We start from the raw sequence: 21,402 nt of genomic DNA, 5'->3' as shown, positions 1-21,402 counted from the left end.
CATGCAGGGGTCTCCCTGTACGGAACCCCACACAGCTTGTCACTCATCCCCCCTGCTCCTGCTCAGTGGGTTTAAGAACGCAGCCGGACCCTGAAGGCCAGGCGGTGTGATCTGAATGACCGGGTAGAAGGTGATCAGGGTGATGCCCAGGCCGATGTCGCTCACAGGCGTCCTTTCTGTTTCATCCGTGTGACAGGGCGGACTGGAATCAGAACAGAGAGAGTGTGATTTGTTGGAAAGGGAACATTTGGGAGGCCTTGGTGCGCTGGCTCACGTCTCTGTCTGAATTGCAGTCTGTGTAAACTGTGGCCATATTTTGACTACACATTTATTTGCACGTGCAAGTCCTGTCCCAGTGTGAGATAGAAATGTCTTGTTTTCCTTCCTAGCCTTCTTCTCTGTGGATGCTGCCTGCATCTCCATGGTCTTTCTTGCTGAAGTCGTGTCTGCTTCCCACCCTTTTGCTTGGGGCCCCTTTAAGCGAAGCAGCCTTGCCTCCAGGAATAAGTGTTATTGAGGATGATGAGCAACTTCCCCCAGAGAATGTTTTGCTTTATCGTCACAGGGAGGACTTCGTTATTCCAGCCCCGTTTTACTAAGAATCACACTGGGTTGCACCGTGAAGGCCTTTTACTGCCTCTCCTTCTCTTTAAACTGCTCAGGCATTTTAAGATTTTACAGAGAATATGCTAGAGTGCCTTCAATTTTGAACATGTCCCTTAGCAACGCGATGCCTCTTTTGGCTGTTATTTATTTATGTAACATTATTCTAGTTATTTTCCTGGAGGGTAATGAAAAGCTTGATGTGTGCTGAACACAGAGGAAGTTTATTAGGTCCAGGGGTAGAATACAGGTAAATCACGGGAACAAAGAAACATAGATGTATGTGTCTGTAAATACCTTTAGGCCTGTCCGTTGAATGTCATTTTGGCAAAAGGGCAGGAAATGAACATTTCTGCAGTAACTGGTCCGCGTCAGGCACTGAGCCAAGCAGTTTCTGGTTTTTTTAAGAATATTTAATCCACACAGTAACATCAAGAATGTTTCTTCATTCTACAGATGAGGAAATGGATGCTAAGAGACACGAGGTATCTTGTTACTATCACACAGCTTTAGTATAAGGAGAAGATCTGATATTGGAGCCGGGATCTGGCTGATTCCAAAGCTCTGTCTTTCTATCACTGTCAAATGTTAGGCAACAGGAAAATGTTAGAGTTGAAGTATGGGGTGTCCCAAAGGGTGAAAAAATAGAAGAAAATTCAGAATGCCGATTAGAAGGCATGAACAAACCAAGGAGGAAATGAGAGACACAGGAAGAGGCTATCCTAGCATATGTTTGTTTTGAAAATTTCCCGAGTTTTCTTAAAACTCAGTTTATCAAGCCAAGTGACAAAAGGAACAATTTTAGGATCACCAAAAACTTACCATAAAAGGGATTGAACAGGTTTAAAATTTCCGATTGTATCTCTTTGTTCATTCTCTGTGTTGAAAATGAAGTCATGATACCCCACATTTGAATCCTAAGCAACTATAAGGATCAGTATATGGAAGTCGATCAGGTAGTTAGTAATTATTGGGGGAGAGGTAGCATTTGAAGACCAAATACCAGGAGTCTTCTGTTTAGGAAAGCTTTTAAAAACATGTGTCTATGTCTGTGAAACCTTTCTCTGTGGAACCTCAGCTTACCTCTGCCTTTCATGTATAACAGGGGCGGGGAACTTTTTTCTGCCAAGGCCCATTTGGATATTTATAACATCACTAGAGGCCGGGTGCACGACATTCATGCACGGGGGTTGGGGGGGTGTCCCTCCGCCCAGCCTGCATCCTCTCCAGTCTGCTTCTGCCTGCCAGCCTGATCACCCCCTAACCACTCCCCTGCCAGCCTCATTGATGCCTAACTGCTCCCCTGCCAGCCTGTTTGCTCCTAACTGCCATCCCCTGCAGGCCTGGTCACCCCTAACTGTCCTCCCCTGCAGGCCTGGCCACCCCTAACTGCCCTCCCCTGCAGGCTTGATTGCCCCCAACTGCCCTCCCTTGCAGGCCTGGTCCCTCCCAATTGCCCTCCCCTGCTGGCCATCTTGTGCCGGCCATCTTGTGTCCACATGGGGGCAGCCATCTTTGACTACTTGGGGGCAGCCATCTTGTGTGTTGGAGTGATGGTCAATTTTCATATTACTCTTTTATTAGATAGATTTGCTTCATACAGTTCACCTCATATAAACACATGCTGCTTATGGAAACACCTAGATGTAGTGGATTTCGAGTCCCGCCTGCAGGTGCCTCGGCAAGGCCAGACCAACTGATTTCTCGGACCGTATATGGCCCGCAGGCTGGATGTTCCCCACCCCTGCTATAGAACATGGTGCTGGGAACTGAGAATTTGTGTTCTGCTTACATCGTAACATACCTGGATTTCAGCAAGTACTTGTTTTCTTTTCTCTTTGAATGAAGTTTGAATCGATCTTATCAGCTTTCCTTTTTGTATTGATGGACAGCTGTCTCCCACAATCACAGTAGGTTCATTTCAGGCACAGCCAGAAAGAATGTTGTTTCATTGCTGATAAACTGACATCCAGGAATAGCAAGTACTAGATCACATGTTAAAGTGGTTACTGTTATCCTCACATGATATGCTGCTATTCATTGTGCTAACGGCACCTTAGAAAACACCCCTCCCCAAAGAGGTAAACCTATTTAACTGTAATGATTTTCAGCTTCACTGCTATCTTTTATCTGCTAGCAGCTCATGAAGCCACAGTCCTACTTTAATTCATCACCTAAGATTTCCTGACTTAGCTTAAGTGCGATATCGATTTCATGGAATTAGGTGGCAGGTGCATCGAGGAACTATTTCCTGGAAGCTTTAAAACCTCGAGAATATTCATTCAGGGCAAATGAGTGGATTGGAATTGTTCTCATTTAAATAAGACGTTCGCCAAATGGCCAGAAGCCATGATATTCCACGTTTTGTGTTTTTTAAACATTAAAAAAATGAAAAACAGTTCTCTTATTGTTACATAAAAATAGATAGTTCTCTATAATTTTAGCAACTGTTTAATCAGTTACCATATAGTTAGTTGATTAAATAGCGCTTCAGTTTTTAAAAAAAATGTTTCTTGACTTATTACCTTGGCTCACAAATTCTTTTCCTTTCCACCCCGATTACATTTTCATATTGTCCTCCCCCCCACACACTTTTTTTTATTGGAGCTGTTGTCTGAAGGGACTCTGTGTGCCTGTTGGAACATTGGTATTGCTATAAAATAATGTACAGGAAATCTCGTTTTGTCTAAAGATACATGTGGGTCTTCAAAATGCACATTTTTTTCCTAAGGAAGATGTTTATTTCTGTAAATCAAAGGTAATAAATATATAACGTGTTAGTGGCATTACTTTTGAATTTATTAATATGTATGTGTGTCTAATTTTATAGATTTCCAAAACCATTAGCCTGATGCCATATTAGTTATTCTCTCTTTACGTTTGCATCCATCCTAGCTATTCTTACCTTTATTTTACTGTTTTATTCTGTTTGGAAAAGTGTTCATAAGTCTTATAGCAAACATCAGCATTTCTGCAGTTCCTGCTCCCAACTTGTGTCTCTCCTGAATCCTGGGCCCCGGAGGGTGAAATGAAAACAGGAACTAGGTGTATAAATTTCTCTCAGGCCTCCTGCCTGACCTTTAGGTGTATGCCAGTTTGGGGAAGGGGAAGATCCTTCATTCACCTGTCTTCGTATTTGTGTTTCCTTCCTCAAAGTATATTGTTTTCACGAAGGATCCTACGTAGCAAGTAGGCCTTTTGCAAAGTTTGTTTTTCCTTTGTAATTCTACCAGACTGTTGTGGCTGCATACCGTGCCATCCCAAGTAACTATGATACTTGAATTTCACGAAACTCGTGTTTTAGGGTGAGGAGGGATGTTCATTAAATATCTTTATATGGTAGCACTTCTAATCAGAGGAGACGCCTACCACTGAGCAAGGGAAGATGAGAAAGAACAAGGAGAGAAGAAAGCTACATTAAATTGACATTTGTCCCGTGGTATGCATGCCCATCTTAACAGCTTCAGTTGGTGAAGTTAATTTTAGACATTTCCTTTATCAAACATTTAAAGGTAAAAATTTTCCCAGAGCCAGCAGAACGCTGAGCTGACTTCTGTTGACATTCTGCTGATCAAGGAATTTCCAGCGAGCAGGGCCAGAGTCTTTTGCAGAAAGGGGTGGGAGGACGAATCAGAAAAGCAGGAACGGACAGGGGAACGCTGCTCCTCGCTGCGGGCCAGAGGAGGCCATTAAACACGATAAATGTTGACTGGACGTGTGATGTGCTCGTTGTGTTTATATTAAGGAAGAAGACACAGATGTGATGGGAAATTCTAAGGAAGATGCAGACAAGATGGGAGATTTTAACATGAAAAGTCAGACCATTGGGGAGCAATTATAAAAATTCAAATCTAACATTTCAGTCCACCTTAGAGACATGACTCTTCAGAGTTAGAAGCTGTAAAATAAATTACAAAGGAAAGATGGGCATAACTGACTACATGAAGTTTTATGTGTCTGCAGAGGGAACCCACAACCTAAGAGACATTGGAGAATATCTTTCGTTAACCTTCTAGAGGGATTATATGCAGAGATTATAAAAACAATAAGGAAAAAAAATAATGAGCTTAGAGCATTGTGGTCGAAGGATATGAGCAGAGGAGCTCCCATCCATAAAGTGAAGGAATCGACAGGTATGTGAATAAGCATTTGATCTTACTAACAGTCATAGAACTGCAAGGTAAAGTCACCATTGGAGGGTGTTTCTTAATGTATCGAATACGGTAATCAGTCCGCGCACTTCACCCTGACTCCAAAGGGTGTTTCTTGCTTATACACTACTGGCGAGAAGGTAAACCGAAACACCTCATTCAAAAAGCCACTTGGCACTACTTGCAGAAGGTCATTACATAACTTAGGATGCCTGGATTGGTAACGCCACTTCGGCAAGCATATCTTAAAGTATTCTGGAATGTAAGAAAAAAGTATTATGTGTGCTTTGATCGTCCTATCAATGCTATCTCACATACAAATAAAGGACATAATTGACATGTTCAATGGTGGTATCAGTGGTTCTCAAATGTGGCTGCACATTAGAATCGCTTGGAACTGTATGAGAAAATGCTGATGCCACTTCCACAGCCAAAGATTTTTATTTAATAAGTTTGGAGTTGCCTCAACCTTGCATTTAAAAGAATTTCCCTGAAAGTTCTAATATACAGCCAAATTGAAAACTGCTCACTTGAAACGAGTTGATAAATATTTTTAACCATTTGAAATATTTTTGATGGTTTCATAGTAGTGTGGGAAGGGTATAATATAAAAAAAGACGATTGTAATTCAATGTGTAGATAAAGGATAACTTTAAAATAGAAACACATCAGAAAAATAGGCTAGGAGAAATTTTATAAAATGCTCAGGGGTGCTTTAAGGAGTGGGACCTTGAGCGATTTTTCTCATCTATTCTTCCATTGACAGATGTTTCATAATGTTCTTACATTAAAAGAAAAACTATATTTACAAGAAGGGTTCCTGCCGGCAAGATATAGGTAATTTTCTACTTAACGGTTATTACTACCTATGAATACGGAGATTTATTCTGACTTCTAAAATAATCATAGCCATTGTTATAATGAAATCCTTCATAGGGTTCTTTTTTTCCCCCCTTTTTAAATCCCAGAAATATTTTCCCATGCAGTTTTCTAACTTTTGGAATTTAATAAGCTCAAATCAGTCATTTTCCTGAGAATAAATGTAAAATACCAAATCATAGAGTTGAATGCATGCATATACAAATGCAAACTAGGAACAGCCCTAGAGGAAACATGATAAATCTTCAATGGCCATTGCTTCCGAAGCAGTGGGCGCGGTCCGGGGTAGTTGAGAGGGACTTTGAACTCCGTATGATGTACCTGTGCACTCTGTACATAATTCCCATGTAGGTATTTGTTTGCTTGCGTAAAAATGTCTATACATGAACATCACTTGAAACAAGGGACGAATCTGATAGGTTATAGAGGAGCGATTTCAACCTTTTCCATCTCATGGCAGACATAAACTAATTACCAGACTTCTGTGGCACACCAAAATATACATTGTTTACCAACCTGACAAACACTAGGTATAATTTTGATTCATTCACACCGATGGCTGTTGATGTGTTGGCTGTTGTCATTTTGTTATTTGACGATATAAGGGAAAAGGGGTCCGCGCCCCTGCCTAAATAGGCAGGTATTACATGTTTTAAGTTTTCTTGCGGCACATCGGTTGAATATCGCTGGAGTAGAGAGAAGCCAAATTGTGGATAAAAGAAGAAAAGCACCCACAGTTTTAGTTTAGGTTTGGAAAGTTTTCAGTAACAGCATAGACCAAGGACCACCAGCTGAAGTCAGCAGTTTGTGGACATGTTGTCAGAGTTGCTTTGAATTTCTTTTAAATAACGTGTAGCAGAAAAAGCTGACGTTTCTTTGATTTACTTCTTTCCTCAGGGGCAACCAGTGTCATAGATGTGCAGTATACTAGCATAGTTCAGAACTGTAGAGTTTCGCTGTGAATATACAGGGAAAAGTATATTATAGAGCTGTAACTGTTGATGAACATTTAGTTGATTGACAGTTCTTGCTTCCCTAAAACATACTAATAGTGTTTCTGTGGGTGTTAGTTTTTCTAGAGTCCATAGCAAAAGGTGGAATTGCTGATCCGCAGAGCATGCACACTTTCCCCCCCCACTAGATTTTGCCAGATGTCTTTCCAAATTGGTTGTGTCAATTTACATTCTCACTGGAGTATTTCTTGGTTCTATTTCTGGACATTCTCAACCAGTAGTTGGTACTGCCAAGCTTCAAGTTTTGTCCTGTTCTGTAAATTGTGAAACGTTAGCTTATCGACAGCCCTGCGTGTTTTCTGAGAGTCCGAGGCTGGCAGGGCCTCTGAGGGGGTCACAGAGAATCTTAAGGAGCTTGGAGTCCTCGGGAGCTGGTTGCCACCCAGGCGTACAGTATTAGCCGGCACAGGACTAAATTCTACGATCGTAGGGCAGGCTGTGATATTGCAGAGGTTCAGAGATGATCCTTGTGTCCTAGAGGGGTTATTAGAAGGCATGGGAACCTTGACAAATGAGTAGGAAGAGAGGAGAACAGAGAATTATCAAGGTAGGCAGCGTGGCTGGGATGAGCAAGCCAATAGTCAAACCATTATTAATTGCCCTTCAACTCTTAGCCAGAAAGGGACCAGTAGAGCTTTCGAGCATACGTGTTTTAAACTCATTGGACAGATGAGAACATTGAGGCCTAGAAAAATGAGGTCAGTGTGCATAAATCACGTAGTCAAGTGTCAAAACTAAAATAAGCAGAGGACGTACAGGTTTAGTTACCTTGGACAGCCAGTAGGGTGGTCTTCAATGTGACTAGATAATGCAGAGCTCAAGTAATGACCGTTTCCCCCTCTTTCCTCGTGTCGCTCTGCCTTCCCTTGGTTAGCTTTGTTCTCAGCAGTCATTCCTCCTGGAGGCAGAGGTCGGCACCAGCCTTTTTTTTGGACTTTTCCAGCTTATGTTTCTACTGAAAATAATGTGTTCCCTTTCCCTTTATTTCTCCATCAGTTCCCCAAATATACTCCCACTCCCACTGCTGGGGATAGCTCAAGCTTGCTAGCCTTCCTGCTGGGAAACCAGGACCAGTTCGTGGATGGCTGCCCTGGAATCGTCACCGAGGAAGGAAAGTCCCTAACGGGATGGAATGCAGGGAGTGCAAACATCAGCCTCGTAGCCTGTGTCCTCTGCAGGGTGATTGGCACGCATGATTGTAGTCAGGAGTTTAAATAGGATATAGATGATATTCATTGAAGGTGCTGGATGCCCACAGATCCATGATTGTAGCAATTTTTATAACAGTGTTTAAATTCACTTCAGCCGACACCTTTTGAGTAGATTGAGATTGCCCGTCAGACACTACAAAGATAAATCAATGTATGCCTAACCCCTGTGGTGTTCCCAGACTTGTTGGAAGTCTCAAGGGCAGGAAGGTTAGGAGTGTAAAAACTGTGGATGAAAAGAAGCCAGGAAAGAGAGGCACAGTGTTGAGACTGCAGTACAGGGCTGTGACTAAAGGTGTCACCATCCAGGGGGCAGTTGAGACGTTTATTCTGAGGAGTAAATGGAAGTGGGAGTGGCATGCATTTCCAGGCGGACGGTTTCCCATGAGCCAAAACAGAGATGGGAAACCATGGAGGCGCGAGGTTGGCTGCCTTGGTTCGGATCCTGGGAGAACAGTCTGAGAGTGGGAGCGGAATCGGAGAGCTGGGGAAGATGAAGATGAGCTAGGTGCCAGGTGCACTGTAATGCTAGGGCCCCAATGCCAGCGGAGGAGTTCGTGCTTCCTTTGTTTCATGGACAGTGAAAACCACCGATTAAATAAATAAAGTCAAATAAATAAAGTTATTTTAATAAAAACCCAGCGTGTGGTGTGGCCGGAAGAGCCTGAGCAGTATTTTTTTTTTTGGGGGGGGGGGGGGTAGTTTTGTTTTTGCTTTTGTTTATTATTTGTTTTTAATAGGAACATTGCTTTGGTACCGATGGATGGGCTGAATTGGGGCAGGGAGGTATGAAAGCAGAGTTAGCCTGAGGGAGCTTCTAGAACTGTCTTTGTGATGTAAAGATTTTTGGAGGAAGAGGATATGTAAATTGAAGATTGTGCTGGGCCAGCATAGCCAAGGGTTCAGTGAGCCTGAGGGGGGAGGGGGCCAGCGAAGGATTAAAGAAAAGACAGACAAAGACAAAGAGAATACAGCTGGGGCTTGGTGGATCTCCTGTGCCTGGCTGAGGCCACACAGAGAGAGAGAGATCCAGAGGGCAAGCTGAGCCTTTATTTTATAGCCAGAGGTAAACAAGGTAGTGGTCACCATAGTTACAATGTTCTTGTGAGTTTCATTTGTTTTGGCAGCACTTGCTGCACCTCCCACAGCCCATTAGCTACCCAGGAAGGATCTAGGGAGGTCATAAGGTCAAGCTTAATTATGCTAAGAGGGCTGTGCCCTCTAATCTGGGACTCATTTGTGGCTTTGCCAACAGGTCAGTCCCAGGCTTAACCCTATAGCCGCTCCCTACAGAAGAGCAACTTAGTTGAGGCAGAATCATTGGGCGTGTGGGAAATGCTTCAGCCCTAGGATGCTGAGGATGGTGGCCGTCACTGACGAGAGGAATAGGGACTCAGGAGGCAGGTCTCCCCTGGGGGGTCGAGGGCTGGGGTGGTTTTTATGTTGGTAATACAATATTGCAAATATACAGTGCCTTCAATTACATGTGGATACTGTTTATAACATTTTCAATGCTATTTAAAGTTCCTGGACATGATTTTCAGTTTTACGAATTTACACAGGGAAAAATAATCACCACACGGCATTATTTTTTTTTTTTCACAGAGAAACAGATATTTTGTATATTTAAGTTTTAAAAACATTTGGCTGATAAAATTAAACACTCCTGGGAGTATAACTGCTAGGCACTTTTTCCTAATGATCCTAATCATAAATATAGCATAGCATTTCCCCAGGTATATTTCTAGGCATACCGTAATAGGGGATGTTGTCAAATATTTTGATGGGGGATTTTTTACTAAATATGCTTAGGAAACACGGAGTTATGCATGTTTCTTGAGTTAAGCAGGGTTCCTCAGAAACATTAGTCTATATTTTTAGTGTTTTGGTGAGTTTGCAAGGAAAGGATGCCGCATGCTGCTTCTCCGAAACTCATTTGGTAATTTTTGGGGGGCATCACGTGGGACTAACATCCCATAGAACACATTTGGAAATACTGCAGGATTAGCCATAGCTCACAAGATGGGAGAGTCCTGGTCGCTACAAGTAGGACGTAGAAATGTACATTTTTTATATGAAACTAACTGATCATACCAAATATAAGTACAAGGCCTCTTCCGTAATATATGAAATTCAGAATTGTGTTTTGGAAGACACATATTTCGTCCTAATTGAAAGTATTCTCTTTGCGACTGCAGCAGGGAGAACGTAGCCTAGAGCAGTGGACGGCAAACTCATTCATCCACAGAGCCAAATATCAACAGGACAGCGATTGAAATTTCTTTGGAGAGCCAAATTTTTTAAACTTAAACTATATAGGTAGGTACATTGTTATTAACTTAATTAGGGTACTCCTCAGCTGGCCTTTGCTAAAAACTCAAGGGGCCAAAGAGCCGCATGTGGCTCTCGAGCCGCGGTTTGCCGACCACTGGCCTAGAGTCTCAAGGAGCCAGCGATGGCCGTGGGCTGGCTGCCCCCGGAGTCGGCGTTAGAAATGTGCGCACGGTCCCATCCCAGTCGTCTCCTCGGGATAAGCCGGGGACAACATTTAAATTCCAGATGGCTGCTGCTTGTTGTGCCACCTGCCTCCAGGCTCCCTTCCCTGCATCCCTTGTCACCTCGTGTGTGTTCAGAGTCCAGCTCAGCTCAGCCTGCGTTTCTTTCACGTGCCAAGCCCTTGTCAGAGGGCCAGTTTGTTTCAACACTAGCTTGACATATATAATGTGCTTAATAAATGATTACCCATTTAGTGGATAGTGTTATTTTCTAGTGACTCAATTCTACAAGGAGGCATCTCATGCGATTAGGGAATCTCAGTTCTGTACCTCAGCCTCTCAGAATCCTTTCTTCCTTAGTTTCCAGAGGAAGCCTCACCTGAAGGAGAGAGCCCACAGTGGGGATCGCTGCAGCCTCGTCGTGCTTTCTTTAGGGTACCTGCCATTTATCCTGGGGGAGTCATTGCTGTAGGCATCACTGAGCGAGGATGGAGCCAACCACCTGACCTTTCGCCAGCATCTGGCTTTCCTTTACACCTTCCCTTCAAGAACTAAATATGTATATGTGTGTGTGTGTGTGTGTGTGTACGTATACATATACACATATATGTATGTGTATATATGTATATGTATATATATAAGTATCCAAGGCTCCTTAGGTGGGGAAGGCAACTCTGTGGATCTGTGGAGAGAGAACGTGGGATAGTGGGAAGGGCATTTGCTTTGGAATCGGAGTAGAATCTGAATTTTAGCTGTTTCAGTTAGTTGTTATTTGACTCCAGTAAGATTCTCAACCTCTCAGCCGCTGTTACACCTGCAAACTGGATGGGAATCATGCTTATGTTTTTTTGGTGGCTGTAAGGAATATTGATGGTAGTTGTAAAAGCTCAGTCACATTAGAGATACTGAATAAATGGTAGCTATAATAATATATTATATATATTATTTTTATTTTCTTCTCTCTGCCTTTACTGAATAAGTTATGTTCAATTTGATTCATATGTGAAAGACTATATTTTTAAAGACCACATATTTTAGTTGGAGGTCTTTAAAATTATAATTTAGATTATATGTTTTAGTTTATACTTTTATAGGGCTATTTCTTAATTTCCTTGTAGATGCTATTCTAAATTAATACTAACCAAACTTTTGTCCTTGTATTACTGTTTAGGAATTGTTGTCTCCTAAAACGAAAGGTCAGTTTAGTGACTAAGGCTGTACTAATCACTGCCATTGATCTAGTGGTAGCTTGTAATGTCAGTAAAGTGAATAAAAGGTCTAAGTTCAAATGTCTTTATATTCAAGAAAAATATCTTCTTAGAATAATTGTTCAAGCCAATCAGAGATATATTGCTTGGGCTTGGAGTCTGTAATTGTTTCACTAAATTTAAGACTTGTACAACTTATGTCATTGGGTAATTATTTCTTGCCTCCATATATCCAACTCAAAAAATATTGGGACTACATTTATAACTTTACATTAGAGATGTGTAGAATATTGAAAATCATGTTTATATTCTTAACATAGAAATGGGCAAAATATCTTCCTTTAAAATATGACCTATCTCTTGAATTAATTGGTTATTCCTATCTACTTTTGTGTTTTTAAACTTTAATTTTTGTTAATCCTTATATTTCAGTGCTTATTAAAAACTCTTATTAGTGACCTTTTGAGAGGTCATTTTTGGGTTAACATTTTATGTGCAAGGATTATTCTGGTAACGTATATAAAGGATTGTAGCCTTTAAGTTTTTATTTTCAGTAATTTTAGGGAGTTCCAGACTAGCAGTAATTTCTATCAAGAGTAAGAAGGTAGTTTGGCCTTGACTTTCTAGGGTTGTTTTCAATGATTTATCAAGTGACGTACACTGTGCATATGTGCATTTAGGAGTCTTCCACATTTATTGGTAGAAATAGTTTAATTTCCTCCACTAGTAATGACATGCCTATTAAATATGTAAATGAAAAGATAATCCAAGTTGATTATTCCTTTTACAACATTAAAATTTGTGTGTGTGAAGTCTAACATAAAGTTAAATGCACAAATCGTAATTTAATTTCACATAGTGAACACATCTGTAGTAAGAACTAAATAAAACATTACTTGCACCCCAGAGCCCTACATAATTTCCTCTTAAAATATAATTAAGGTACTTTCTCTAAGCTATCAACACTGAAAATACTTGAAATGACCTATTATTAATTTTATGAAAGGAGCGTGAGCATATACTTGTATCTATTAATTTATATTAGTAGCACTTAGTACAGAAACTGTCTAATAATGCTTCTTAATAAGTTTCTTGAATTTGTTGAATTTTTAGACTTACCTTGTTCAGGATTAGATTTAAAAATGTTTTCAGGGAACAGTTTTCATCTGAAATTTTTATTGAGATACTTAATAAAATAAAGTAACTTAAGATTTGTGTTATTTAAATACTGCTTGAAAGCATTATTATTTCATAGACAAAGGGAAGGAAGGCCACAATCATGATTTTTTTTATGTCTGCAAATATTCCTCCAATTTCATTTCCCAGGTATTCTTCCTCGTTCTTAAAATTAGTGAAATAGATAGGCCATTCATTCCCTTTACTAAGTGTGCACTATTAGTAAAATTTTATGTGCTCCATCATCAATTCGATGTAATAAAGCGATGGTTTTTCAGTATTTCACACAGCACGGTCTCTGCCAAACACCTCTGGGGGTTCTTTGATGTCTAGACAGTTTAAATTATGCCTGCTCCCCTGCCTCCAAATTCCACCCCCGTTCTGCTCCAGGGGTTGCGGGAAATGAAAACAAACCAGAAGGCTCCACATGCTACCATCGATGGAGAAAAACAAACACGTAGAGTGAGCTGTATGTCCACCCTGGCAGGTGCACAGGGAAGGGCCCAGGTATGGGCAATGGCAGAAAAAAAAGCATCAGAGACAAATGCTCTCTTCCTTACTTATTTCTAATTATATTCCTGTGTGGAAATGCCCGTGCACTGTGGACAAAATGAAAATGTTCCAGAAGTGTTAGGGAAGAAAGTAAGAGCCACCTTTGACCCCAGCCCCTCGGTATTCCCCTCCCGACAGCAGCCAGATCTGAGTTGGTGTGTTTTTTATACATTGTTCCATTACTGAAATGATAAGATGCAAAGCTGCATTTTAAGTTAGAAAACTAACGTTTTTTTTTTCTTCTTCTTTTCCCCTTGGTTTCCTTTCATAAATCGGGATGATTCTTCCAATTCATCTTTTTAGAAAGTAAGTAACTTTTGAAATTTCAGAGATTTTTTTTTCTTGGTTAAATTATTGGTTTTTATTATTTCATATGCACACACACCTATATGTTATAGCATCTTTAACTTTTAAATTCTGACTGAGGTTATTAACCCTTACATTTAGGATGAATAAAAGGTTTAAATTAAAAATAGGAAATGTCACATAGAAGGTGTGCATGCTAGACTTTTAACACATATAACACATCTTTTATACCCACAGTAAATCATTGTGATATATATATGTGTGTGTGTGTGTATGTATGTGTGTGTGTATATATATATCTATATATCTATCTATATATATATCTGTTATGTATATTTTTTTCTTAAAGTAGGCCAAGGCATGCTTGCTAGCTGTTGTGTTTTTTGTGTGAATATAAAAATATATAAATAATACTTTTATTTATTCCTATTCAATTGGAGTTAAGATTCATTTCCAGGAAAAGCAGTCCCGATTTCCTAGGCTTTATGGAATTGTTGAGAAGAACAGCTATAAGTAAATGGTCTGAAAGACTTTTAAAATGCACTATTTTATGTAAATTCTGCACATATATGCTAATGTTTTACTGTTTTAAAGGAAACATCATATAAGGTTTACTTTTCTGTAAAGAATTGCCGCTGACATGCATAAGACTAAGTGACCAGGCAGCCAGTGATTTGAGTTGCCAAGTTTGCCTTTGTAAAGTGTTTTCTGATTCTTCTCAAAGGCAAATGTTGTAGGGTTTGGAAATAAAACAAATTTCATGTTTGTTTTAGGAAAAATCTGTATTTTTGCCTGAAGGGAATAATGATAAAAAATATATGTACTAGTATTTTGAAGTATTCAGTATAACATGCATAGCATCATTTATCTGGAATTTATTCATGAACAGATATTTCTGAGGAGATGAATATATTTCACTTTATAAAGTAGGCCTGGCCTACTTTAAATATGAGCAAAAAAAGTCATCGAGACTTTTGGAGATGGTGAATTACATATTTTTAAATATTTCTATAGTGAATCTTGAGTTTATTGAGTTAATAAACAGTATAATTAAATAATATATTTATGCTCAACAGAGCTTATTATTTATCTGAAACTGGGTGCTTACCACTTATGTTTGCAACAAGCATAGCATTAAACTGCTATTTAATAGTCAATTTATCTTCAATTATCTTTTGTTTACTGTACCTTAGAAAAAATTAATAGTGATGTTAAATTATATTTGTTCTGTGTTTTTTTAGCTGTCGTCAACGCTATGTTATTCTTTAATATTCTAAATCTGAGCTCTTGGAATTGTGTGTGCTAAGACCTTAGAAATAAAGATCAGGAAGAATGTGCATGAGGGTGGATGTTAAGAGGACAATTTTATTAAGTTATGTTTTTTAAAGTCTACATTGTATCATTTTTATGTATTGGATTCTATTTTACTTGTAATGTTAACATCCCCTTGCCAAGGCTGTACAGGAAATCTGTGTTTCTGACAGTTTCACTAAATTAAAACTCCACAAATCTGGCATCATAATTCCCGGCTTCCGATAGTCCGTGCTTTTGCCTGAAGAGAATAATGATAAAAAATATATATTTTGAAGTATTCAGTATAACATGTATAGCATCATTTATCTGGAATTTATTCATGAGCAGACATTTCTGGGGAGATGAATGTATTTCACTTTACAAAGTAGGCCTGGCCTACTTTAAATACGAGCAGAAAATCTTTTGTAAGGAAAATAATGAGGCTGGGAGCTTGCCGACGTTCACGAGGGAAGACATTGCATAAACACGCAGCATTCTAACCATGTGGACTTCAGCGTTGCAGCCGCATTGTTCCGCGGCCACGTTTATGTGAGGGCTCTCGCTTCCTGTCAAGCCCAGTGGAATCGTATTGACATGTTGGCACAGAGAGCTGCTGTGTAAAGTGATAAAGATGCTCTTGTTATTATAATACTTAGAAACCGTTAGGACCAGGATGTGTGTATATGCTGACTAGCTATTAAGTGTGTTGTGGCAACTCAGCAAATATGGCTCTTTCATTTTATTGGTGGCTTTCCATGCTAAGTAAGAGATTTGATAATGGTGGCTTTGGGGAAACTTTTAATTCAGTAATGCAAAATTATGTTTCTATCACAGAAAATAAAAAATTTAAACCTTATTATCTTAAAGGTCCTCTTGTCCCCAAATATTTCACCTGAGAGGTGACTAGGGTGGGGTAGGGATTCTAATCAATATTGGCTCAACCATTCATTGGTCTTTTAGCATATTAGGGAGTAAAATGTATATGGGAACATAAGTAAATGAAAGTAATAAGTCTGGCTCTAAATTCTAGTTTGCAAAGATATCGGTTTGCAAACAAAACACAAAATAAATCTCTAAAGTCTAACCCAGTAAATACATATGTGTCTTACATTTCATAAACATCTCTCTATGTAGATGAGTACTTTTCAGTAATGTTTGCACATATGGGCTTCGGTATTTTTAATCACTAGTTTAATACTGTTAGAGTTCTTTTTTTAAAAAAAAATTGTTGATTTCATAATTGAGTCACTTGCATCTTCCCTACAGAACATTATTATTAGCTGGGCAGAACTCCCAAGCGCACATGTCTTTATGTGACAAATCTGAGAAAAGGATGTTATTGTTGAAGATGTGTCAGAGATATAAACACAGATATAAATTTTTATTTATCCTTGTGAGAAATGCAATCCCATGAGTGACTTAAATGCTTATAATTTCAAATCAGTCCTTCCCGGGTTTCTTATTATTCTTTTGTTGCTTTTCAACCTATAAGACGGAACTGTCCTTGAACTTGGGTTTATTTGATCATTCAAGCGCAACCATCAAGTTGTCTGTCATATTTAAATACCGAGGCTTCCTGGTATTATTTGCAAAATAGCACCACATAAACGTTTGGGCTTTGGTTTCTTTGAAATATAGTGTTGGTTGCTTTATGAATAAAAGCATAATTCCAATTCAGGAGACTTGCCTGGAGCCTATAAGACAGATGCATCTGATTAACTTTGGCTCACTGGACTGGCCTGTTATTGTAATGTAGATGTTTTCAGGGTTGGGAGGATATTTTTAAAAGGCATGCAAGAGGATTTTTTTTTTTTTAAGAGACCAGAGAACAGTTCTGCCACAGGAGCTGCGCCTCAGACTGCTTCATTTTCACGCACTTTTGTTTTCTAGTGGAACTTCTCCGTTAGCCTGTCTGAATGCCATGCTCCACAGTAGCACTCGGATAGGGGATGGAACCTTCTTCAAGATCCCTGGAAAGTCAGGCCTCTATGCTCTCAAAGTAAGTGGCATTGTTGTGCATATTATGTCTGTTATTACTGTGTACCATGCATTTATTCCTCCCCCCCCCCCTCCCCCCGACATGGGCAGGTAAAGAAAATTAGATTTGGGTAAAGGTTAGAAGAACGCCCTCGATGCCTCGTAAATGTTTTCAGATGTCTTAAAAATGATTTCATATTAAGAATAAACAACGACATTTTTCTTTAAGGAAAACATATCTGTGGTTGCAGCCTAACATATGGTAATGGAAAATAGCTGTGGCTTTCTTAGCATTCTTGATTCCTAAAAATCTACATGGACGGGTGCCATGGATCATCAGCCAAGAGCTCAAGATGATCGCAGTTGCCACAGACTATCTGACTTCATGGCCGACGGTGGAGACATGGCTGCACACCTGATGCCTTCCTGTGTTTCATAAAAAGAAGACATTTCTCCATTCTCCTTGAAAACTTGCTGATTTAAATGTTACTTGGCTTTTAAAACAAACAGGGATCTCCACTCAGGTTTACTCACAATGCATATCTGTTATGTGAGAAGAAGAGAGAGCTGCAGATATCTGAGTCTTCGTTATTTGAGCGCAATTCCCATTTTCCACTGGAATGGGAAACGCCGTCTAAGATGCAGAATTCCCGTGGTCTCCCAGTGCCCATGGGCCTTGCATGGAGTGAAAGCAGTGTATTGTTTCTTACAAATTAAAAAGAAGTCACCGCTTTCATAAATGATGGATTACGTTTAAAGTTCATTAATTTCCTGTGAGAAGGTTTTGTTTTGAATGTTAAAAGTTATACCTGGCAAAGAAACGAAGATTCTCAGCTACTAAGCATTAAGCTCTTGTTACTGTGTGTGTGTCTCAGAAAATAACTACAGGTTAACCTTGCATTATTTTAGTTGCTTTTTGTAGCTACTTGGGTGTTTCATTTACTGATTAAAATTCTGAGTCGTGAAGTCATTGCCTAACATCAGAGAGAATGTAGAATTGAAAAATATAATGAAAACAACGTATGTCAAAGGGGAATGGATTTTGTATGGATTTTAAAAGGTCATCCAAAAACTCAGCTGTGGCAATGGGCCTTGCCCAGTTTTTTTTGTTGTTGTTGTTTTTATAAATACATTTTCTTTTTAAAAAATTTTTTTATTGATTTCAGAGAGGAAGGGAGAGGGAGAGATAGAAACATCAATAATGAGTGAGAATCATTGATTGGCTGCCTCCTGCACCCTTTCCCCCCTACTGGGGATCAAGCCCCCAACCTGGGCATGTGCCCTTGACCAGAATTGAACCTGGGACCCTTCAGTCCACAGGTCGGCGCTCTATCCACTGAACAAAACCAGCTAGGGCCAGTGTTGTTTTTTTAAGGTGTGCTTTTACATTAAACAGTAAGTCAGTGTTAAAATTTCAAATGACAAGTAAATGTGATAATGCTTTAGGATTCTGAAAGTGTGCTGAATGTTTTCAGTTGCTAATACATCTCTGTAAATCATTTTTTAAAACGATATAGAAAGAGGAGTCGTCCTGCCCAGCTGAGGGGACGCTGGATTTAGGCTGCGAGTCGGAAGTGGATGGCACAGAAATGGCAGAAGCCAACGCCCGGGGGGAAGGAAACGGAGGTCAGTGCGATGGATTTCAGGAGGGAAACCCTGTTCCCTTACAAGTTATATAGAACTCCGGCAGTTCGCTAACTGGACTCCCTAGCCCTGTAGGTACCATTTTCTTCTAAGGTTTTACCACCTACTTAGATTTATCATCAAACACCTGTGATTCAAAAGGTTAGTACCTCAGAAGAGTGAACAGTTTCTGGCTTTTTGTTTTTATTCTATTTTCATTTGGGATGGATTTCCCCTGAGTAATTTTGAGTGTTATCCGCATATTTCTCATGCAAGGCGAGAGGGTCATCTGAGGGTACCCGGTGGTTTTAGTCTGATGTGCGGCTTGAGCATGACGGGGGTTTACGTCTGATGGTGCTTGACATCACAGTAGTTTTATAATAGCTTCGTTTCCAGGTTTGTCCGTAATAAGCTTAGTGTTAACATTCCTCAGAGTGAAACAAGGGCCAAATAAGTCGTGTTCTTGTGAGATGCTGTTGAAAAGTAAGCAGCCCTTCCGATTCTCGGGGGGCATTTCCAGCCCTGAATGCTCTCCAGGTGAGTTCCTTGCACCTTTCTCCAGCCACATGCATGGGATTCTGCTGTCTGTGTGGTTTCTGTGTTGCCGTTCTGGCAAAGTTGTGTTCCACAAAAGCTGCTGTAATTATTTTCCACTTGCTACCCACTGGTCCCACAGGTGGACCCTGGTGGTGATTTGGGGAGGAAGGTTGTGTCCTTAAAGCCCCTGTCAGTGGACTCGTAGGAATCGGTCTCTTTTCCTTAAACAGACAAACCTTAAGGGATAATTGTGGAAACGATGTGTTTCACTGATAGCCAACGCCGTGCGTGTTATTATCGGCCATAGGAGTCCCTTTGTGTGGTGCTGGGCACCCCTGCCTTTAGGCTGGTGTGCTCTCTGACGGTCCCCTGAGATGGAATCTGCCTCAGCACCTACCCCATCTGCAGCAGAGATTGCGAATCAATGTAGGAAACACAGGGTCTTGTCTTAGTCAGATGGCTGAAATAAGCCTTGTACAGTTATATTCCCCGCCCCCCCCCACAATTAACTTTCATTGAATTTGATGTCCCTAATCCTATACCTTTTTGAAAACTCAACCCACCACCATTGAAATTGTACTGTGAGCTTTGGCAGGTCCTGTGGTTAATCAGCGATTCTCAGCAATGTCTGGCTTCCTGGAAGGCTGGTGAAGGGGGCAGACTCTCCTCCTTCAACTGAACAAAGGGGAACCTTAGTGGGTCACCCCTCTAGTTGTACTACCCATTTGCATCAGCGCTTGAATGCTGTCTCTCTCAACATATATGCTGAGCTTTTACTGAGTGCCAAGGACTGCTCTTGACATTGCAGTCACAACAGTGAAAATCCAGAACAGAAAGAGACCACTCATGGATGTTCATGTTGGTAAAGAGAGACAGTTATCATACAGATATGGAGCCCAGCCTGTGTGGCCCAGTGGTCGAGCATTGACCTCTGAACCAGGAGATCATTGGATTGATTTCCTGGTCAGAGCACATGCCTGGGTTGTCGGCTCAATCTCCAGTAAGGGCATGCAGGAGGCAGCTGATCGATGTTTCTCTCTCATCATTGATGTTTCTATTTCTCTCTCTCTCTCTCTCTCTCTCTCTCTCTCTCTCTCTCTCACTTCCTCTCTCTGAAATCAATAAAAAAATTTTTAAAAAACACCAGATATGTAAAATTTATAGCTTATTCAATGCTGACAAGTGATATGGGGCAGCATAAATAAGGAAATAAAAGTGGGGTACATTTGAGAAAAGACCCAATGGGAGTGAGGGAGAAGATATTTAATGGGAGAGAGTTTTAGGTAGAGGCATCAGCAATTATAGAAGTCTTGGGGCAGGAGAGTTCATAGAATGTTCCAGAAACAACAAGAGGCCAGGGTGGTTGGGAGACAGAAAGAGCAAAGGGGAGACGGGGGCAAAATATGGTAAAATAGGAAGTAAGAGAAGTTATAGGCCAGACCATATAGTGCCTTGACGTTGGCTTCTGTTTTGAATGAGATGTTAAACCATTGTAGGGTTTTGAGCTAACGAGACAATGATCTCCCTTAGGATCATTCAGTGCAATATATATAGATAAGGCATATAGATATGTGTCTCCACCTCTATCTATTTATATATGCATGTAGATAGATATAGGTATATGTTAACCAGGTAAAAAGCGCGAGACTGGTTAAAAAGCTATTGTCATAATCTAGAGAAGAGGTGATGGTGGTTTGAATAAGAGAAACAGCAGTGCATGTGATGATAAGTGATTGGATTCTGGATACATATGGAGGTGGATCCAATAGAAAATTCTGAACTTAATGCAGTTATGAAATAAAGAAGAGTTAGAGATGACTCCAAGGGTTGAGTGTGAGCAAAGAGAAGAATAGCATTGTCTTTAACGTAGATGGCAACTCTGCAAGAGAATCGCTTTGGGGCAGGGGTTATTGATCAGGAACTTAGTTTGGGACATACTGAGTATGTTGAAATGTTAACATTTTTCAACAACCAGACTGATATGTTAAATAATTGGACTTATCTGTCTTAAACTCAGGGGAAAACCCTTGCTGGAGATGTACATTTGAAAATGGTCAGTTGATAGATGAGATTCAAAGGCAAGAAACTGGATGAGATCACTAAGAAACTGAAGGAAAATAGGAAAGAGAAGAGGTCCAAAGACTACGCTCCAGGGGACTTGAATGTTAAAAAGTTAGCAGGACCCAGGACCGTAGGAACCAGCAAATGAGGCTGAGGATACACGGACAGGAGAACATGTGGTCTGTTCTGGAAACCGAGGGACGAAAGTGTTTCTGGGGAGGAACCGACTCGCCTGTGTCAGATGCTTTTGATATGTCAACGTATAATGAAGACTTAGAAATAGCTATCAGGTTAGCTTTGTGAGGCTAACATTGAACTTG

The 21,402-nt window shown here is 40.3% G+C and overlaps 1 protein-coding gene across 1 annotated transcript in view; it reads left to right on the top strand.

Annotated features, from left to right (window-relative positions):
- The window catches only part of ASXL3 (ASXL transcriptional regulator 3), a 153,955-nt gene that overhangs the window by 29,527 nt on the left and 103,026 nt on the right, over positions 1 to 21,402 (top strand). The window contains exons 4-5 of the mRNA XM_054723606.1: positions 16,775 to 16,883; positions 18,379 to 18,487. Coding sequence (XP_054579581.1) covers positions 16,775 to 16,883; positions 18,379 to 18,487 — 218 coding nt within the window. The remainder of the gene's footprint in view (positions 1 to 16,774; positions 16,884 to 18,378; positions 18,488 to 21,402) is intronic.

The sequence above is a fragment of the Eptesicus fuscus genome, chromosome 12, assembly GCF_027574615.1.
Source record: "Eptesicus fuscus isolate TK198812 chromosome 12, DD_ASM_mEF_20220401, whole genome shotgun sequence".
NCBI classification, from domain to species: Eukaryota; Metazoa; Chordata; class Mammalia; order Chiroptera; family Vespertilionidae; genus Eptesicus; species Eptesicus fuscus.
The sequence above is the reverse complement of the archived record's forward strand: the minus strand, read 5'-3'. Positions and strand labels throughout refer to the sequence as shown.